Genomic DNA, 20,656 nt, shown 5'->3' on the forward strand with positions numbered 1-20,656 from the left:
TTATGCTTGCTATATGTCCTATGTTAATAAGTAGTTTATGTGTAGTAGGAAGGAAGTAGAAGGAAGGAAGTGGAAGGAAGGAAGGGAAGAGAGAAGGGAGGGAAAGAAAAGGGAGGAAGGAAGGAAGGAAGGAAGGTAGGAAGGAAGGAAGGAAGACTAAAGTTAAGACATTGGGATAAAATAGAACTTGGGACAAATGGGATAAAGTAATAAAGACTATTTTTTGAAAAATGCAGAAAAGTACCTAGTCTGTGGCAAGAACAGTGATAAATCTGTCTGTGTTGAGTGAGAAACCACTGGTATAGTGTACTGGATCAAAAGTCTAGGATGAAAGAGAGTAGTTGACACAGGGAAGACAAAGATAGCAATAAGTTTTAGTTTGTTTTTAGAAAAAGGTAGTTTGGCTATATTCATAGATTGGAGGGTAGTAGCCACAAAGAAGTAATTATACAGTTAACTTGTGAAACAAGAAAAAGAGAATGTGAGAGAGAATGTAATCATAGACAAAAATTAAGGGTTGGATTCTAAAACAAACAGAGAATGGATTCTCCCATTCTTTGAATTGGGAGAAAACAAAATAGTTTATTTAGGTGAACAAGGTAATTTCATCCACAGAAACAAGGCTCAGTTGTTCCAAAGGCCTTCTATCATTAATTAAATTTTGTGGTTCACGTGTATTTTTCATACAGTTTTTATTTGAAATACCAGCCCAATCTTCATTGCATGAATATGTAAATTATTTTCTTTTGGTTATGGAAGGAAAAAATTACAAATGCAACAAAATCACCCCAATGCCTTAGTTTATGAACTCTCAATTCCTGCAATTTCATATTCTTGAATTTATAAGCCTCCAATATAATTTCAAAAATTTAATCCTAACATTCATAAAGAAATGAATTCATTCTTATTAGAACTTTTAGTTGTAAACTGAACCATTTCTCTTTCTCTAAAATGCATAAACACTACATTTTAAAACTAAGAGAAATTTTATCATGCATTATTTGCTGAGATTTAAATGTTTATTAATTTATTGTGTCTAATTTTAAGTCATTATAACAAAGATAACCATGGTTTCTTCAAGCTACTCAAAAGATTAGTGAATAATTCCTCACCTTAATATGATACATAGTTTGAATATTACCACTTTGAAATATGCTATTTTTAACCTGACAATAGGTTCCTGTGAGCCTGCCTGTACTAACGCAGGGAATGGCAATCTATACCTGAGGGGACAAATCTGGCCCTGTGCCACTTTCAGAAATGAAATTTTATTTGAAAACTACAATGTCTATTTATTCACCATGTGTCAGTGGCTCTTTTCTGCTAGGACAATGTGGGATAGTTACAGCAGAGACCAGACAACTCACAAAGCCTCAAGTGTTATTTACTATGTATCTCTTCACACACACACAAAAAGACTTAACCTCTGATTAAAAGACTTAATGAAAACTCAGATACATTGAAGTCTTACTGAATGAGTATCATTGTGAAAAGTATCTCCGTATTTTGGGAACAATATCTGTTAATGAAAAGCTAAGACATCACTTTCTGCTGAATGTTAAAATTCATTGCAGTAAATTTTTGGTAAAACCAAACTAGGTGAATAACTTCTTGAAATTCCTTCATTTGGACTTTGTTATTTACTCATTTTCTGATAATATCATAGTATGCCCTAATGATGATGTAACAAGGTGGGGTTCTAGAAGTAAGTTGGATAAATTTCATAAATCTCCTCTGAGGAAATTTGGGGGTAACCCCAAGAAACATAAAATATTTTTGTGCCTATTCCACATGGGATAAAGTATACAAAGAAGATAATGTTCCAGAAGACCAGCATTTTAATTTATATAATGTGTCCTTTGGTGAGTATGGAGGGAGGATTTTCCTCTTGGTGCTTATGATCTTTCCATTGCAGACTCTCCATTTAGGGGAAAATATTTATTTACATCACTTAAAAATTAAGACTCTCACTTCAAAATAGCCCATTGTAAGAATTGTGTAGTCTCTGAAGAATTACAAAATGCTTGCTTACTATGGGAATCCCAAGAGAAAGTGTAAATTGAAATCAAAAGTCCAATTGCAATTCACTCCTAATTCTTTGTTTTAACTCTATGCCAAAAGTTGTCACATTCCCACTCTGCTTTGACACCAGTTAATAAGTAGTATAAATTCATCAAAGTCAATTAAATACTGTTGAGAAATCTAATAGTCATGGTTAACTTACCCATCAGCAGCTCTTTCCACCTAACCTAGAGTTCATGGTTTCTGTGCTGAATATGCACAGACTAAATTAAAACTCAGTTTTATTGATGAGTCAATGCATTGTGGAGACAGTTTTTCCTGTAAAAACAAAACAAAGAAAAATAGGGTACACAAATTATATCTTTTAATATTGAATTTATGTTAGGTAATCAAACCTGGGACAATTATGAAGTACAGTCTCATTCTTCCTCTACCATCTTGTTTGGAATGACTCATATTTTCCTGACCTTCACCAGTATAACCCATGACAGGAAGTGTAAGGAATCTATGACAACCATAAGTTTATGTTTCCTCCTTTACATGAATGCACTGAAAACATAGGGTTTGGTTTCGCATGAATGTTAGTTCTCTGTTGTTCTTGTTTTCATAACATAAAGTGCATGAACTCGTGTTTCATTTGAAACATCTGGTTAGTAAGTTTGATTTTTTTTCAATTCATTTAAAAATGCTTATCTTTTCTAAATTAACAGCCTTTTAATATCAGTAAATATTCAGAACTTAAAATATTTTAGCCTTGATAAGAGTATTTTTATAATATCCTATTTCTCAAATATTGTTTACTTATAGAGAAATTAGTAAGTTAGCCAATTAACTTTCTCTATTATTGTAGTATATACATGGAGATCGGTTGCTCTAAGAATAGGAATGGATTGAGAGGTTGAAATAGACTTCTCTTCTAATGATTTTCCAAAAGGATACCAAATATCTTTGAAAATTAAATATATCTTCATGGATATATGGAATTAGGCACAGTTCTATATTCTGTCCCACTGAGATCAGTCTGCCTATGGGTATTTAATGATGCAGCTAGTCTAGTACACAGATATACAGCAAATAATAAAAAATACTAATTCCCTTTACTTTCCAATTCTTCAGTTTGAGGGTATGGCTCATATAAACAATGCCATAATATAAAGCAAATATGTGTGAAGAAATAGCAGCATAGAACTGTTTGTCTGAACTGCATTGTTTTAACCATCTAGAACAGCTTATGTTGAAATACACTCAGGCTTCTTGTCCTCACCCTATACTGAGAGACTGACTTAACGCAAATGTATCTATTGTGCAGCTACTTCTGTGTGGCACCTCTCTCATTTCATGGGAACATGCAAGAGGGATTTTTCTCCTGCTTAGGTAATTGTCATAAGAAGTAATTTTAAAAGTATATTTTAGAGACATTTTGAGTCTAAGAATTTCTCATACTTTCCTTGTGCCTTTGTTCACTAGGAGATTTAGCGTTCAAATGGCACTTCAGTTACAGTAATTGTACAGTGCCTTATAGCATTTTTGGTTTTGAACATTATCTTTACTTCATCCTCTATATCCTTAATTTATCTTTATTTTGATACTCTTATCAATAGAAACTTTTAATAAAACACTCCCCTTAAAAGTTTATTTTTGATCAGTTTCTAAAATCCTATGAAACTATGATTTTAATACATTATTGTTTGAACAGATTTAAGAAACAAATTTAGTGTATTTTACCAGGCTAATCATTACAAAACCTAGAGGTGTTTTGAGGTGGGGGGACTTGTTTGTTTTTTTTTTTAACTTCAGATACATATTTTAGTATATTACATGACTTAATTTGTGGCATTGTTGTGATTGGTCACAGAAATCTCCTTTCTTAATGACTTTATTTTTCCTGGTCCACCTTTCTCCACTGTCCTACCTGCTTTTGCCTGTCTAGGCATTCTAATGATTGAAATAAGTCCAAGTCTTTTTTTGTATATTGAACTGACAACATTTTGAGTGTGCATAGGCTGTAAGAATAAATCTATTATTTTATAGATCTTATTCTTATTACTTTTTAAACTCATCACAATGATTTACAGTTTATTTCTGATACTGTATATCTCATTTCATTTTTTCTGAATGCTAGTTAATATCTCATAGCATACATCCATTTGCTCTTACTTGTCCATTCCTCTAAGGGTGAGTGTATTTAGCCTATTCTGTGACATCATTAATGATTATTCCTACAGGGAAGAAAGTCTTTGCAGATCTGAACACAAGTGTCTGTATTATTATCTGTCAACATCCCTTACTTATACAACTATTGCTGGTTTGCATTCAGAATTTCTCCACCATCTGTACTCTCAAAGCAGTTTGTTTGAGTTACTGTTTGTTCATGTTTTCATCAAAGTTTGGTGTCATCTACTTCTCTAATGATTGTTTTCTTCTAGTATAATGTGGTACCTTTAAAAAAACTGAATTTGTAAGATTATTAGTAAGGTTAAATGTGACTTTGGTAATAAATATTTGTGTTTCTCTTCTGAATCATCTATTTCTGTGCTTTACTCATTTTTTCTCTTGCATTTTTCTTTACATTGACTTCAGGTTCTTTGCATCTTGTAGATATTAATCCATTTTAAATATAAATGTCCCAAATTGTCTTTTTGATTTGTTTGATGTCTTGAGTATAACATTTTTGTTATAACACGGTTTTGAGGTCTTACTCATGATGACTTTTTAGAAACTTATGATATCAGAAAGAAGTCTCCTTTTCCACATTTGTTCTCCAGGGAGTGTGATAGATTTCCCCCAAATGAACTATTAAGCAGGTCACCCTGTCTCTACCAGGTAATTATTTCTATCATTTATCAGGTTCACATTAGAAAGTGTATTTCATAAAAAAAATTTTACATTGTCATATTAAATATATTTTATATAAGTCAACCATTTGTGTGTGTTGAAGACAAGACAGATAAATAAAAATAAAGAGATGAACTGTGGGGTTTTTTGACTAAACTGATTTCAGTATTAAATATATTCTGAATTAAACCAGTTCAAGGTCCATGTCTGTCTGTCCTATGAAGAGTGTGGAACCATATGGTTAATACACATGGAAATCACTGCTTTTCCTGACCAGCTACCAGATGTGTAGAGTTCTTTGTTCAATTACTTTTTTATTTGACATTATGAAACATACTGAATCAATCTTTATAGTTAAGAATATTAAAACAATTTTAGTGAGAAATTCTGTATTCATATAGGTTGCCTAAAAGAATATTTTATAGAAATGGTATATTATGTACCATCTTCTTGACTATGGAAATTTGATCTGCAGACAGAAAAAAACACAGATAAAAACAATTCTGCAATCAAGATTTGATGCTGGAGGTACCCAAGTTAACTAACATAGAAAGACTAAATCATGGGAAGACTTCAAAAACAAATTTTTAACTTTTTGTTTATTTTTAGGTATTCTTAGCCCATAGAAAGACATTTAACTTTTAAGGTTATATAACCGACAAAGTGTGTGGCCCTCCAGACTGAGACTCTTAATCCTGACTATATAATGTGGTTTAACCATAAACAGGAAGGGAGACCAAAATTCTGAGAAAGACTGTACGACTAACATGTAAATAATTGAAGTAGATGATTCCCATGATAACTGTCAGGTATCCATCTCTTAGAATGTGGACCAGCCTGGACCTGACATGCATATCATGCAGTATTTCTCAAACTTGAATTTCATGATAATAAAAGAAATACTACGTTTATACCAGACTTCAAGACAATAAAAATTAAAAAATTATCCCTAATTCCATTGTTCAAAGACATATTTATTTCTTGTTTCTTTTTTAGAATAAACTGTTTCATAGATGAAAAAACTAGGCTAAATGGCTTTCATATGTTCTCATGTGTCACTGAGTCTCAGAGGAGCTAGTGGAGAGATAGCAAAGGATCCTATTCACTGAAGATGTCCATATGCAGACATTTTTTAGATAAAGGCACTGTCCTAGAACTACCTTTCATGTATACCCAGAAAGCAGTCCTCTCATCAGTTAGTGATATACCTGCAGTCATACTTGCTTCCTCCTTATTCAGATTATTTTTAGACATACCTGGAAAGTGTGAATAACTTTTGAATACATTCTTATTCATGCAGCCCATTCCCATGCAGCCTATGAACAAATTAATATGCTCTCTTTCTTCACTGTGTTCTTGAATTCATATATGGAGTAATTCAGGAATATAAGGAAATGGGCCTTTGCCCTTGAGAAACTTATGGTTGAGGCTGGGGCATGGCTCAAGTTGTAAAGTGGCTTCCTAGGAAGCACAAGACCCTGGGTTCAATCCCAGTACCACAACAAAAAAAAGATAAAAGAAAAAGAAGCTTATGATTAATGAGACAAAAGTTTCATGGAAAGAAATTATAAATAATATAAATAACAATTTGTTTGCTACAAACATGAGTGATATTGCACTGCAATAAGAAGCAAAAATTCTTCATCGGCTATAAGGGAAGTAGTTACAAAGGAAATGAAAGTTTAGGTACAGAATGAAATAAGACAAATGAATAGTAGACAGTAGAAAAGAGTTCACCAAGGAAAGGAAAGAAAGAATAAGTTCGGGATAAGACTTAGAAGAAGGAAATCAAGTAGTAGTGCAGGGGTGACAGCAGAAGAAATATTGAAAGGGAGATTTGGTTCTAATTATACACTGGTCACCTCACCACCTGCCTTTAGAAGTAAAATGCCTTCTTGGGATAGTAACATGATGCATCTCAAAATAATCATTCAATATTTACAAGAATGAAACAGTACATGCATTCTTATGCTTATAGCATTTATTCAAATATAAAACCAAAATAAATACACAAATAAAATGTAACCCAATCATCATTAAAATGCCTATTTAAAGTTATGATTTTTTTCACCGAAACAATTATCTCCATAAACCTAATATGAATACATATATGGAACACATATGAAACATATATGTGTGTTTATGAAGCTTTCCTCCTATAGCATGTGATGACTCAACATTTCAAACACTTTATTCAAGTGACTTCAAAAATTTTTATTCATATTAGCACACAGAGATGCTGTTTGATTTCCATTTGGTCAGACTATATCATTTACAGACTAAATCCATCTTTGTTCTTCTTAGCATCTGGGAAACATTAAGGCTTCGAAAATTGTTCGGAAGTTGTGGTAAACATAAATACTAACACTAAGGTTGATCTTCCATGTGATCCCCAATATAGTTTATTCATTTTATTAATTACTGTGTCAGTAAACACAGTAACTTAAGAAAGTCTTATAGAAAACTCTAATCTCCAGAAATGCACCTGTTTCACCAACCCTAGTCTGAGAAACACCACACTGTTGCGGGGGTGGGGTGTCTAGATTTAGAAGGCAGGATCCACATAAGCGAACAATTTTCATCTGCTTGTATAAGCAATAGTGATCTGAGTGAGTTTGCAATTCAAGAGCAAAGGAAAGATTTTAAAGAATGCTAGATTGCTACCCATTTTTTTTAAATAAAATCAGCTGAAATGACTATTGTTAGATATTTGCTTGCAATATTGCATGCTAAAGTGTGTAAAATTTAACAAGTGAAATATGGTAATATGAGAGGGAGGTATGAAGGAGGCCTGTTTGACAAGACAATACTTTAGTCACTCAGGATGAGAAGTAACCAGCATTAAAAAGTCTCTCTGGACAGAGACAACAGCAGAGTCTTAAAACTGAATCAAGCTGAGCATGACAGAAAGAGAGAAGGAAGATTCAGGGATTTGTTATGAGACAAGGTCAAAGAAACAGTCATGAGGAATGGACTCTAACATTGTGGCAAAAATAATGAAGAAGAAGGCTATTTTTCTGGGTCACTACTGAAGAAACGTTGGTAAGAATTTGTGATGTGTAGGCGGTGAGCATATAATGAAGAGAAGTGTAAAATGCTGACAGTTAAGGATGGGGGACTAGAAGAAGAATGATGTAGCTGTCAGAACTACAATGTCAGTAAGCAAAGGAAGCAGTTTGAGTACATAAGCAATGAATTACAGATAGTGAAGGAATATCTAAGTCAGTGCTTTTTAATTAATAGAAGAAAGCAATGAATTATGTATGAGATGTACCATCTTAGGAAAACTGATTGAAACAACAAAGAAATGTTATCAAAAATTAAAAAAAAAGAAATGTTACCAAATGTATGGAAATAAAAGGCAAGATGAGTAGGAATGAAGGATTTTGTCTTAGACAGAAATATGCAGAAGAAAACAGAATGAGGGAGTACATCAGGGCGGTGTTACGGTGTTCACACACACACACACACACACACACACACACAAAGGAAGCAGGTCCATCTATATAGAATCTGGCCACAAATTTTAAAACAATGCAGGTTGTGCATCAGAGTCAGTATCATCAGAGGTGTGATGTGGTTGCAATTTACAAAAGATGATGAATTTATAGAGAAGGCCAGCAATGGAAGAGGAATCTATTGAGAAGATCAGAAGTAGAAAAGGATGTTGCACAGAGGCTGGGCTTGCAGTGACGTGACAGAGAGTAATGTGACATAAAATCCCTCAAGAATCAGTTGCTGGGCAGAGTGGGGATTTTTTCAGCACAGCCTATCAGCAGAACACAATGCAGCTTCTCCCATGTCAGTTTGATCAAGACTGCGAAGAGCTGAGCCCAGCAGTCCTGCCAGGCCTAACCATGGGACAAAGCATGCTGGTCCTTAGTGGCCGTCACTGCCCTGCCACGTGATTGTAACTGTTGCCTCTATGACTCCTTTTATACAGACAAGGTGAAAATCGCTTTTGTTTTTTTATCCTCGAAGGGAAAGTCTGTCAGCATACTGTGAGTTACATTTCTACCATACCATAAGACCCTAGGCCACATGAAGCACATCAGCTTGTCTTTAGCTAGAAGAATGTATACAGGAAAAATAACAGGAGTAACACAGCATAAAGTATCCATACTTACCTAATTTTACTTAATCTTCACAGTAGTTTTGCAAGTTATTGGATTATTTCCACTTTTATGAATATCCTATATCACACAATTAGAGGTGGTGGTGCTGATATTTGAATCTCCATCTGCTTAATTTCAAATTGTGTATTCAGTAGTACAACTATTGGTGAGAAAATACAAGCTTTGCCTTAAAAGGCTTATTGTATTCTTAGTTCCCTGAATTATAGCTATTATTTACAAAAATAATATGCATAATTTATTACAACCAAAACATAAAAACGAGACACTTGAACACTGAATGTATCCTAAGATTGAATATTTAGTAAACTATAGGGTGCATTAGAGTAGAATCTGAATTTCATTCTATTTTTTAATCTGTTAATGAATGCCCTTGTAGAAATCTCAGGAATGCTCATTGAATTAATTAATTAATGGGACTTTTTTGTAAGAAGAATGGATGAAAAGAGCCCAGCATTTAAACAGAGAACTTTGTGGAAAATTGACCATTATGATTTGAAAAGCCTAAGAAACCCTTGAAAGATGGCAATAAATGTTATTTGTTCTAACCACTGAAAAGTAGAAGTTAAATAATAAATGTAACAAACCTTTACTTCACTCTTTGAGTGCTATACTGAATTGGAGTATTTTTTTAATGTTTAATTGAATGCATTAGGGAGAAAGCTCTCTCTGCTCTTTAAAATATTCATGTGAAATGACCTCAAGGCCATGTAACATGGTCTCCAATGTAAATACGTTTAGGACACTCACAGACATACAACTGACTTGTTTTGCATACTTGTATATGTCGCCCTTGTAACTGCATGATGTGATAATGAAAAGGGAAAAAAGGTAGGTAGTAGAAAAGGTTGTTAGGTTGGAGAGTGTTTTTCCCTACTGTATAATACTCTAGTTACCGTTTACTCTTTTGTTCTTACAGGTGAAGACAGATGACAGAGTGGTTAAAATGGACCTGGGTTTACTCTTCCTCAGGGTACGCAAATCCGATGCTGGGACCTATTTTTGCCAGACAGTAGAGCATAGTTTTGTCCACACAGTCCGCAAAATCACCTTGGAGGTCGTCGAAGAGGAGAGAGTAGAGGAAATGTTTAATAAAGACTATGAGGAGGACGGGCCACACAGGATGCCTTGTCCCGCCCAAAGCAATACCCCGCAAGGAACAAAACCATGGTACAAGGAATTCTTACAGCTGATTGGTTATAGCAACTTCCAGAGAGTGGAAGAATACTGTGAAAAGGTATGGTGCACAGACAAGAAGAGGAAAAAACTTAAAATGTCACCTTCCAAATGGAAGTATGCCAACCCACAGGAAAAGAAGCTCCGCTCCAAATCTGAGCGCTATCGCCTGCCAAGGCACACCATGCACTCATGATGGGTGCAGCCTTCTACTGTGCTATAACAGAGACCTAAAACAGAGAAAAGAAAAACAAGAATGAAAAAGCATCCAAATTCCTTCCACTGCTTAAAGAGATTTCTGAAGTATTGAAATGACTATAAGGTTGTTATGATAAATTATTCTGCATGTTCATTTGACTGTATAAACCTCATAATAACTAATTTTAAACAAGTGCATCGTTTAATGGCATCACCTTATATTTATCAAAAAGTGACATAGCTTCAGTTTTGTGCTTGATTTTCTTTTCCATGGAAATTATTACTTTACTCTTGGAAGACTTATTTAATTAGAATATTGATGAAAAATTGGAGAATTTCATAATCATGAAAAATACACAATTAAATGTTTTAATCTTTCTGAATTCTTCTTCCTTTCTGCCTTGATGTAAAATATGCAGAATATCAGATGTTTTAACATTTGTCATGTGAACTTTTCTGTACGTTTTAGGAATTGTTTTATTTATGTTGTTTTAATTAACAGATCTGTTGTGATTATTGTAAACCATGAAAGAAAATGTCGCTCTGAGGCTTGTGCCCCTCATAAAACATTTACTAAACCATATTGGCAACACTCTGTTTTATAAAGAAAATAAATCCTTTAAATTTCACTCCAGTGTGGAAGGAAGGAAGCCAACATGTTATCTTTTTCAGAAAGACATCAAAGAGAATCTCAAAACATGGAATTACAATTAGAAGTCTAACTAAAAGATTTTTGCTGCCCTCTTGTGGTACACACAAGTATATTGTCACAAATTTCTTTCTCCTAACAAGCCGCTGTCTAGGAAAGATTTGGATGCAGATTATAAGATGTAGCTAGTTTGAAAGATCTAACTGAAATTTTAAAATATTAATGTTGAAGCCATGCTTTAAGATGTAGGCAATATGTTTATAGATACTTTATGACCTCATAAGTCAAAAACAAAGATATTGCAGTCCTGAAGCTCTATTAAAACTTAAACTTTTATGTTTTTGAAAGAATCTTCCTAACCTTAACGATACTCTGGAAGCATAAGTCTTTGTTCGTGAAGAAAAAATTAAAGCATTTTGTTCTGAGATAACAAATTTTCTTCTCTTTTTTTTATATTAACAGGAAAATTGTTTCATGAGTTCATTTTACTACTGAGATTTTTCACAGCATTTTTACCTTTCATTTTTCTTATAAATCCTACCCAAATGTGTATTTTTGAGAATATTTATTTCTTGATGTCTTTCCTGTTTTATTTTTAATGTCGTTAGCAGTTAATTTTCTAAAATATGAATTTTTTTAAATTCTTCATTGAAATAGAAAGGGAAAGCAAGTGGATTACACATAAAAACAAGTATGGATGTTTATTTGGGTGTTAAATTTAAATATTTCAATTTCCAAAGTTATTTTATGGTCTATATAAATAAGATAAAGTATTGATAACTTGTAATGGCTCATAGTTTCATTCTAAAATTAATAAATACATAAACATTTCAAAGAAGTATAAAAATTCTGTCAGATAAGCCCGAAATTTCAAAAGATCTAAGAAATACAAATATATGAAAAACTGACATCCTGTGAAAAAGCCACTTGCTATTTACCCAAGAATCCACCGGAGGTCATAGCTGCCCACCATAGTAATTGAAAACAGCTTATGCTGTAAGTTATTTTTTTTAAAAAACCTCTATTTTAGTAAAAACCTGCCCATTTGGAGAAATAAAACCATAAACACGGATCAGATTCCTTAGCAAGGCTTATGTCTGAAACACTCAGAGTGAGCAAATAAATCAATAAAGCAGGATTTCCTGAAAATATTCTTCCATTAGCACATGAGAAGGGGAAGCAAGATTTCCTCCTACATCTAAGTTAAAAAAAGAAGTAAGGCAGATATGACACAAGTAGTTAGCATTTCAATATCAGTACATGACAAGCAGTTAATGATACTAACAATGATGCTGCTTGTGAACTAAATACTTTGTAACTGAAGCAATAGGACTGATCAAAACACCGTTTGCATATGACATGAGTCATCTTTTTGTGGTTGATTTTTAGGATCTATTAGTTCAATATGACCATACTGGAATGTCCACTCTTCAAGGACATGATGGTTTCCATTAAGAATAATCTTCACTGCATATATAACTTTCAAGATCACAGTGGAGGTAATCAGTTGTTTTAGATTGGTATAAAAAAAAAAGTCTTGTGCCACATAGCTGGAGATGGCTTTAGTGGTGTCCATTGAGCTGGCTGGGAGATAGTGCAAATTCAGAAGTGTGTAGGAATTAAGTGCTCCATGCAAGCTGTTTGACTAAGATGACTATTAACCAAAAAATACATTTTCTATAAAATGATAAAAGCAATTTGGGGAAAGTAACTTCAACCCAAAAGCAGGTTATAAAAATGTTGATTTGAAGGAAATGTGATAAAAAATGTGAGGGCTCAAGTCCAAATTTAGGAAGAACACTAAATTATATGTACATATACACGTATACATATGTACATTCATATATCATTTATCTTGTACCAACCTGTTTAGGGTAGTAGTTTTAGAGATCTAGGAAAGTAGAAGGAGAGAGAGAGGGGAGATTCCAGGGTGAAATTCTATGTCCCATAGCATTCATCTTCTCAGTTTCCCTCTTCTTTCTCTCTTGACATGTAACATGTGAGCGCACATGTACACACACACAGAGTATACTTCAAGAAAATCTTCATGGGCCATTTCAAAACACAAAAAAGCAAGCTATATTGCTCTATCCTTGAGAATCTGAAACCTAACAAGCATTACTAGTTTTTTGTTCTGTCTGGGGTTAGAATTCGAATTCAGAATCTCTTTTGAGAAATGCTCAAGATTGGAAAATTACAATTGGATGGATCATAAATCCCCCCCTTTTTCTTCAACTCATGAGGGGTACATAGTTAGGCATCGGCAAGATTTGGAGGAATTAAGTGTTCACTTTGTCTCATGTAGAACTAACCTTGGTGAAGAACAGTCGTGTTTTCTATAATCACAAAGTTGATAAAGGATCAGAATCACTCATCCTAGTTCCAAAGGGATACCAGCATCTAGTCAGTGTTCTGTTCTTTAGAGCCCTTTTGTGTTATTCTCTGTTGAAGGAGAAGAACTGCAAATAGAATGAGCTCCATGGGGTAAGGAAAGTTTGGAACTAGAGTCTCTGAGTCATTAGAAGGTAACAATTTCAAGGGATTTTACTTCATGATTTATGAGGTCTTTTTCATGTCTGACATTTTGCATTGCCATCTTTTTCTTCTGTGTTCATTGCTGAATAATTAATCATCTTGGAGAAACAGGGATTAAAAATAAAAAATAAATGCTAATAAATCCAGAAAGAAAGGGAACAGCAAGTATTTGCCTGTTTTCTAAGTGGCAATCTATATGTGTGTATATATATATATACATATGATATATACCATATATTTGCATCATATGTATATGTATATATATATATATATACGTGAATATATATATATACATATATTTATGGTTTTTTCCTTTCCAAAATTAGTTAAATACATAGGATGTTTTTACTGAGTGTTCAATAATCACTATAGTGTATAGGGGTTTGTAAATCTTCGTAGTGATTATAAGCATTTGTAAAATGTGTACAATTCAAATACATCATTTTGAGTGTTAGTATTAAGCATTAAACAAATACAGCAGTTGTTGTCCTTAAAAATGACTTTCTTTGTGACATCTTTAGCCTGTCAAATATATTAAGAAAATTACTTAGTATTGTATAGATATTTGAGATCCCAGGAGAGAGTGCTACATTTAGGAAGAAAGTACTCCATGCTTTCTTTTGCTGTAGTATGCCTGTTTGTCATAGTAGAGAATCACATTGAGTTACATTTAAAACGACATGCTCATTTTTCAGGCCAACAATTGCTTTATATGAATGAGTTCTAAAAATAGATTTTTTTTCTTGAACACTTTTGACTGTGGAAGTTATTTAAGCTGGTATATTATTTTATTTTATTTTATATATATTGCCTTTCATAATAAATCAAATGTGTTCTGTTTGTGCTTTAATGGCTCAGTTATAAACTAGAGTACTATATTGGGGTATTTTTGTCTCTATGGTATCCTTTTGTTTGGGAGCTTCCATAACAGTATGTGCCATATTATTTCTTTTCACTGGTTGTAAGCCACAAGAATTAATACCATCTAGTGGCTAGCAGTAGTGGCCATTGACGATGTGTCTCCTTGACAATAACACTGGATCTGCCACTACACACTACACAATTTGCCTGTACTATTATCTATAATTTCTGTTTGGTTCAACTTAGATGAAAAGGAAATAAATGTTCGTCAAAACTTTAAGTGCTGTCTGAGGAGTATTTCCTGTTTTTGCCGACTGAATTCAAGCTTCATATGTCAAACCCAAATGCAAGCATACAATGCCAGACAAACATGATTTTTTAAAATAAAGGTAGGAAAGAAGTTTTCTTTCCTAAGAATGAAACAGATCAATAATCCCATGATTTTGCAGTGGTTGGATTTATTTATGCCACATGATAGTTTTAGGACCAGTAGCCAGAAATTCCTCTCAAATTTTATCATCCAGATAAGAGATATGGAAATGAATGTCTTTTAAATAAAAATTATCAGCATATTGATGATTTTACAAAAAAAGAATGGTGATAATTTTTTCAACCCTCAAGTTCTATTTTAATGTATCTGCACTGCTGTTGCCTCAGCTATTTTTGTAAGACCATGGGAGACCATTTAAATAAAGTATAATGGTAAATGAATCTCAAATCTATTTGAGAGTTTTTTTTTTCAGGCAATTATTATGATATTGGTAGTTAAAATGTTTTAAAGGAAGGTGACAGTTCTTGGAATAGCGTCTGAATACCTGATGTGGTGACAGTGAAACTAATGGTAATTGTTTATCCATGTCTCAAACTTTCATTCATTTATTATATAGGGCTTACTTTTTATATGGCTACTTTTAGTGTAGTATTTGATGAATCTATTGAAATAGCTCTTTAGATACATATTATATTTAGTAAGAAAAAGAAGAGAAAGAGTTGTGGTAACTAGAAATCTCTTTCTATTAAAAGGGAACTAAAGAATACACTCATCTTTTTCTTTTTGTGGTGATAGAGATCAAACCCAGGGACCTGCACATGGTAAACCAGTGCTCTACTGTTGAGCTACACCTTTAGTTCCCCTAGCCCACACACTCATCATTTTTATTTCAAAAATGATATGAAAGGGACACAGAGAAAGATGTCAGCTAAGATCCTACTATGATTTCTCTCCACAGACAAACCAATTTGAACAGCTATTTACATACCAAACTGCCACACAAGAGCTGAGGAAATCAGATACATACCATAGTGACTACTTTTAGCAAATAAAACAACAAGGCACATTGAAAAAGATAGGAATGAAAGGGATGCCTGTGTTGCCCCTCACTTAACTTCAAGCAGCCCATTTGGAGAGAGATGCCTCCAGTTTAAGGGAAGGAGAGAAGAGTAAGTCTAGACATCACACTTGAAATCCTGTACCATGTCCAGCATAATAAAACTGAGTGTTGGGAAAAAGCTCTTACAGCCAGAATAAACTCTAACCTACTAGAATTAAGCTAGGCAGCTATGGCCTCCAAAATCCCTTCTCCAACTTGGAGCACCAGATCAAGAAACAGGACTCCACCTGCTGGGGAACATGGCCTGAAGGCTACCACAAAGCTTTGTTTTAGATTCTAGTGCCTGGCTTGCCCTAATGAGACCAGTTCGTTACAGAAATTGACACTCCCCATTAACAGGCTACAGATTAAAGGTGGAACTTCTAGACCAGCATCAAAGGGAAATCTGTTCACCAGTTGGACAAATTCAAGTTTCAGCTGTACCAGTTCCAGTCTTGGAATGAGAATGAGGTATATCTGCCCTCTTCCTATGACATGGCAGGTTCCTGCAGCTGTGAGACTCAAGTGTCACTAAGTCTAGCATCAGTGTAGATGCCTAAATATGGCCCCAATCTTGGAAAGCCATACTTATTTCAGATTCAATAGACTTTAAATCAAAAGCAGTAAAAAGAGATAATATAATTATATAATAATCAAGGCATGAATACATCAAGAGGGAAATAAAAACTGTAAGTATATGCACCCAAAATATGATCTTATAAATATATAAAGCAAATACCAATAGACAGAAAAGGAGAGATTGATTCCAATGAAATAGGACACTTTAGTGACCCACTCTCAGCAATGATTATATCATCCAAATAGAAAATCAACCAAGCAACAGCATAGTTAAATGCCACCCCAGACAAAAGTGAACCTAATAGACATTGTTAGTCAATTGTTCATCACTGTGACAAACTACCTGAGTGAAAAAATTTAAAAGGAAAAAGGATTTACTTTGGCTCACAGTTTTGGAGGTTTCAGTCCATGATCAGCTGGCTTCATTTCTCTTAAGCCTTGGTGAGGTAGAACATCATGGTGAGGGAGACATGGTAGAGCAAAGTTACTCACTTCATGGTGACCAAAAAACAGAGAGAATAACAAGAAAAGGGTTAGAGACAATTTATATACTTCAAAGGCACATCCTCAGTGACATACTTCCTTCAACCAGTTCTCATGTCCTAATAGCCTATTCGGTGAAATGGTGGATTAATCCATTGATAAAGTTTTCATACTCATGGTCCAATCACCTTTCAATAGTGCCACCACCTGGTTATCAAGCCTTCAACACATGAGTCTTTTTGGTGAACACTTCATATTCAAGCAGATCTCTACAGAATATTTCATCCAACAGTTGCGAATACACGTTTCTCCTCGGAATGTGGAATATTCCCCCAGAAGAACATATGATAAGACACAAAACATATCTCAACAAGGTTTTAAAAAGTGAAATCATATGGAATATCTTTTCTTACCACAATGCAGTAAAACTAGAAATCAAAACAAAAAAAACTTTGGGAACTATAACATTACAGGGAAATTTTTTAAATTCTTGAAACAAATGAAAATGGAAATAAACACAACATATGAAAACCTATGTAATATACCAATAATAGTTCTAAGAGGAAAGTTCGTAGCATTCATAGGCTACATCCAAAAAGTAGAAAATAAGCAACCTACCACTGCTTCTCAAGGAACTAGATAGTCAGGAACAAGCTAAACATGAAATTAGTAGAATTAAAGATCACTGTGGAAATAAATGAAATAAGGACCAAAAAGACAATATAAAAGATCAAAGAACTGGTTCTCTTAAAAGATAAAATAGACAATCAACTAAGACAAAGAATGAGAAGACTAATAAACTCAGAGGTGAAAAGAGAGACATTACAACTGACACCACTGAAATCCAAAAGATCATTAGAGATTATTATGAATAACTCTATGCAAAAAAATAGGCAATTGTCTGAAATAAAAATCAAGTAAGCAATACTGTCCACAATAATTACAAAAAATAAAATGGAATAAAATTTACCAAAGAGGAGAAAGATTTCTATAATAAAAATCACAAAACATTGATGAAAGAAATTGAAAAAGATACAAAAAAGTAGGAAGACATCTATATTTATGGATTGCAAAAATCAATATTGTTAAAATGCCCATATTACCCAAAGCAATAGACAGATGCAATGCAATTCCTGCAAAAATACACTGAACTAAGGGAAAAAATAATTCTAAAATATATATGAAACTGCAAAAGAAAAGAGCAGTGAAACCACCTTGAGTACAAAGAACAGACCAGGAGCACAACATCACATGACTTAAAAGCATATTACAAAACTGTAATAATCAAAACAACAAGGTATCAGCATTAAAAATAGGTGCCGAGATCAATGGAACAGAATGGAGAGCCTAGTAGTAAGGTTATACACCTAAAGCCAATTTATATTCAACAAAGTTGTTGGGAGCACCCACTAGAGACAGTCTAATCAGAAAAATAGTGTTGGAAAAATTGGGTATCCACATGCAGAAGAAAGAAGCTAGACTTAGCTATCAACAGGTAAAAAAAATCAACTCAAAATGAATTATAGACCTAAACACCGACCAGAAACTATGAAGCTACTAGAAAAAAACCCATGAGAAATGGTTCATGGCAATACTGAAGCACTAAACACAATACTTTTGAGGTAGGTATCTTTATTTACTGATGAGGAAATGAAAGATAGTAGATCCCAGATATAAGGAAGAAGATGAAACAATGATATTTCCCCAAAAACCAAAGTAGTAAATCTCTGGGATCACCTAATGAAATGTAAGAACTACATTTTTTTTTTCATTTCTTTAATGCCAGATCTCCATTTATCCTTTCCTGAATTTCTTCCACAGCCCTCCTTAATGATCTCTTTGCATTTTTCTGATCTATTCTTTATCCAGCAACTAAATTCATCTTTCTGAAGCACAAATTGAATCCGCTACTTAAAATTATTCAATGGCTTCTATATCACTTATATAAAGCTTAAACCCCTAAACTTGGTTTTTACATTCTCTCCTGATTTAATTCTCCTTAAATCTTATCAGTCTTTATTCCCACTTCTTTGCCCTATTTATTGCTATTTTTGTCTTGTCTGGCTAATTTAATTGAGTCCTTACCTCTCCTGGAATTTCCTGGATTGTTTTCCGTATCCTCAGATCTCCCTAATACCTGTGAATAAGGACAACTCTGCTATGTGAACTCACAGTTCTCTGTACCTGCCTTTGCTTAGCACTGTATTGTGATTGTTGCTTGCTTTGTAAAAGTTTCTTACCAGCAGCAACTTCTTCTCCCTTGAACCTGAATCTAGTAGTAATAACTGATCATGGTCTCTAAATCAATAGTTATGCAATAAGTGAATGAACCCATTAGGCCATAATTATCCTGAAGTGATTCATGAATATCAAAAAATTGTATCCAAATTTTGTTCTGCAATAAAGTCCATAGCTTTCATTAATTATTAAAAGAATCATTAACCTAAAGTTCAAGAACAGAAGATGGCAACCAGAACACAGCCACAGACCTTCTGACCTCCATGATCCAGGGTCTTTGATGAGAAGCTGGAGACAAACTTGACCGAGATAAAGCACCAGGGAGAGCTGAAACAGCAGCACTCTGAACCCCTACCTTGTGGAAGGCCTCTCCACGCCACCATATTCTAAAAGAATAGCTGGGGCTGCGTGCCAAGCCCCACCCTATAGGATGGCGGACTGATGCTCTGCAAACCGTGGGAACTCCAATCCTCCTGCCCTGCTCCTTTGCCACCAGGGCTGTGCTACCCCAAACTCCCACCCCTTAGATCTGCAGGACCTCCGCTGGACGAGCCCTTAAGGCCTGCAAAACTGGGGATCCACAGACATTCACGATCTCTGCCAGGCCATGCCTTCAGGCCTGGACAGGCCTGCACAATCTCCATTTCCCTGGGCCATGCCTGCCAGGCCTGCCATGCTGGAGATACACACATTGACAATCTCCATTCCACTGGGACAGGCCCTCCAGGCCTCCACAGGCCTGAACTAGTTCCATTTCGCTGGGCCATGCCCCTTCAGGCCTGCACAGGCCTGCACCATTTCTGCTCTACTGAACCATGCCCCTAAGGCCTGCCATGCCTGAGATACACAAACACACATGATCTCCATTCCACGGGCTGTGTTCCCCAGGCCTGTCAAGATAGGAGATCCACAGACATGCAGGATCTCCACTCCACCAGCCCACGCCCTTCAGGCATGCCAGGCCTATGCTCCAAAGGCCCGCTATTTCACCTCAACTAGAGGCCTCCACCTGTAGGCCCGTGGGACCCACCCAACTGCCACTCCCCACAGGAAGGCTCCAAACCTACCTAAGAGACACACATAGACAGCTCTGGATGCTAAAGAACTAGCATCAGAACAACTAAGACTGCAATTCTACTGCTCCAGAACTGGTGATTTTTTTTTCTTTTTTTTTCCTTCTTTAAGGGATTTGCTGCCTGGTTTGCTGTTTGATCATCCACTATCTCTCCCATTTTTTGTTTCTTTTTTTTTTCCTTTTTTTTCTCTTTTCCTCTCTTTTCTATTCTTTTTACCTTTCCATCTCTGTCTCTTTTTTTATCCTTCTTTCTTGGTTTTGTTAGTATTAATATTGTTACCCAGCTATACTAAATTACACATAGTCTAGGGATAGAAACAGTACCTAGTGGAAGTATGGGAAGAAGGAAAAGGGAAGGAAACAATTCCCCCCCAAAATAAAGTAGAACAGGATTTAGAGTGAAATGAAGACAATGGATACCCATATCCAGAATCCAACAAAACAAAGATAAATTATACCAATGAACCCAACGAAGCCCACAAGAACACCCTGAAAGAAAAAA

At 34.6% G+C, this 20,656-nt stretch overlaps 1 protein-coding gene across 4 annotated transcripts in view; it reads left to right on the forward strand.

The window, feature by feature from the left end:
- Sema3e (semaphorin 3E) overlaps positions 1 to 14,689 on the forward strand; it is a 275,022-nt gene extending 260,333 nt beyond the window's left edge. For all 4 annotated transcript variants that reach the window (XM_020155039.2, XM_074064864.1, XM_074064865.1 and 1 more), the window contains exon 17: positions 9,910 to 14,689. In XM_020155039.2, coding sequence (XP_020010628.2) covers positions 9,910 to 10,362 — 453 coding nt within the window. In that variant the 3' untranslated portion in view covers positions 10,363 to 14,689. The remainder of the gene's footprint in view (positions 1 to 9,909) is intronic.
- Positions 14,690 to 20,656: the final 5,967 nt, after the last annotated feature.

This window comes from Castor canadensis, chromosome 2 (genome assembly GCF_047511655.1).
Source record: "Castor canadensis chromosome 2, mCasCan1.hap1v2, whole genome shotgun sequence".
NCBI lineage: Eukaryota > Metazoa > Chordata > Mammalia > Rodentia > Castoridae > Castor > Castor canadensis.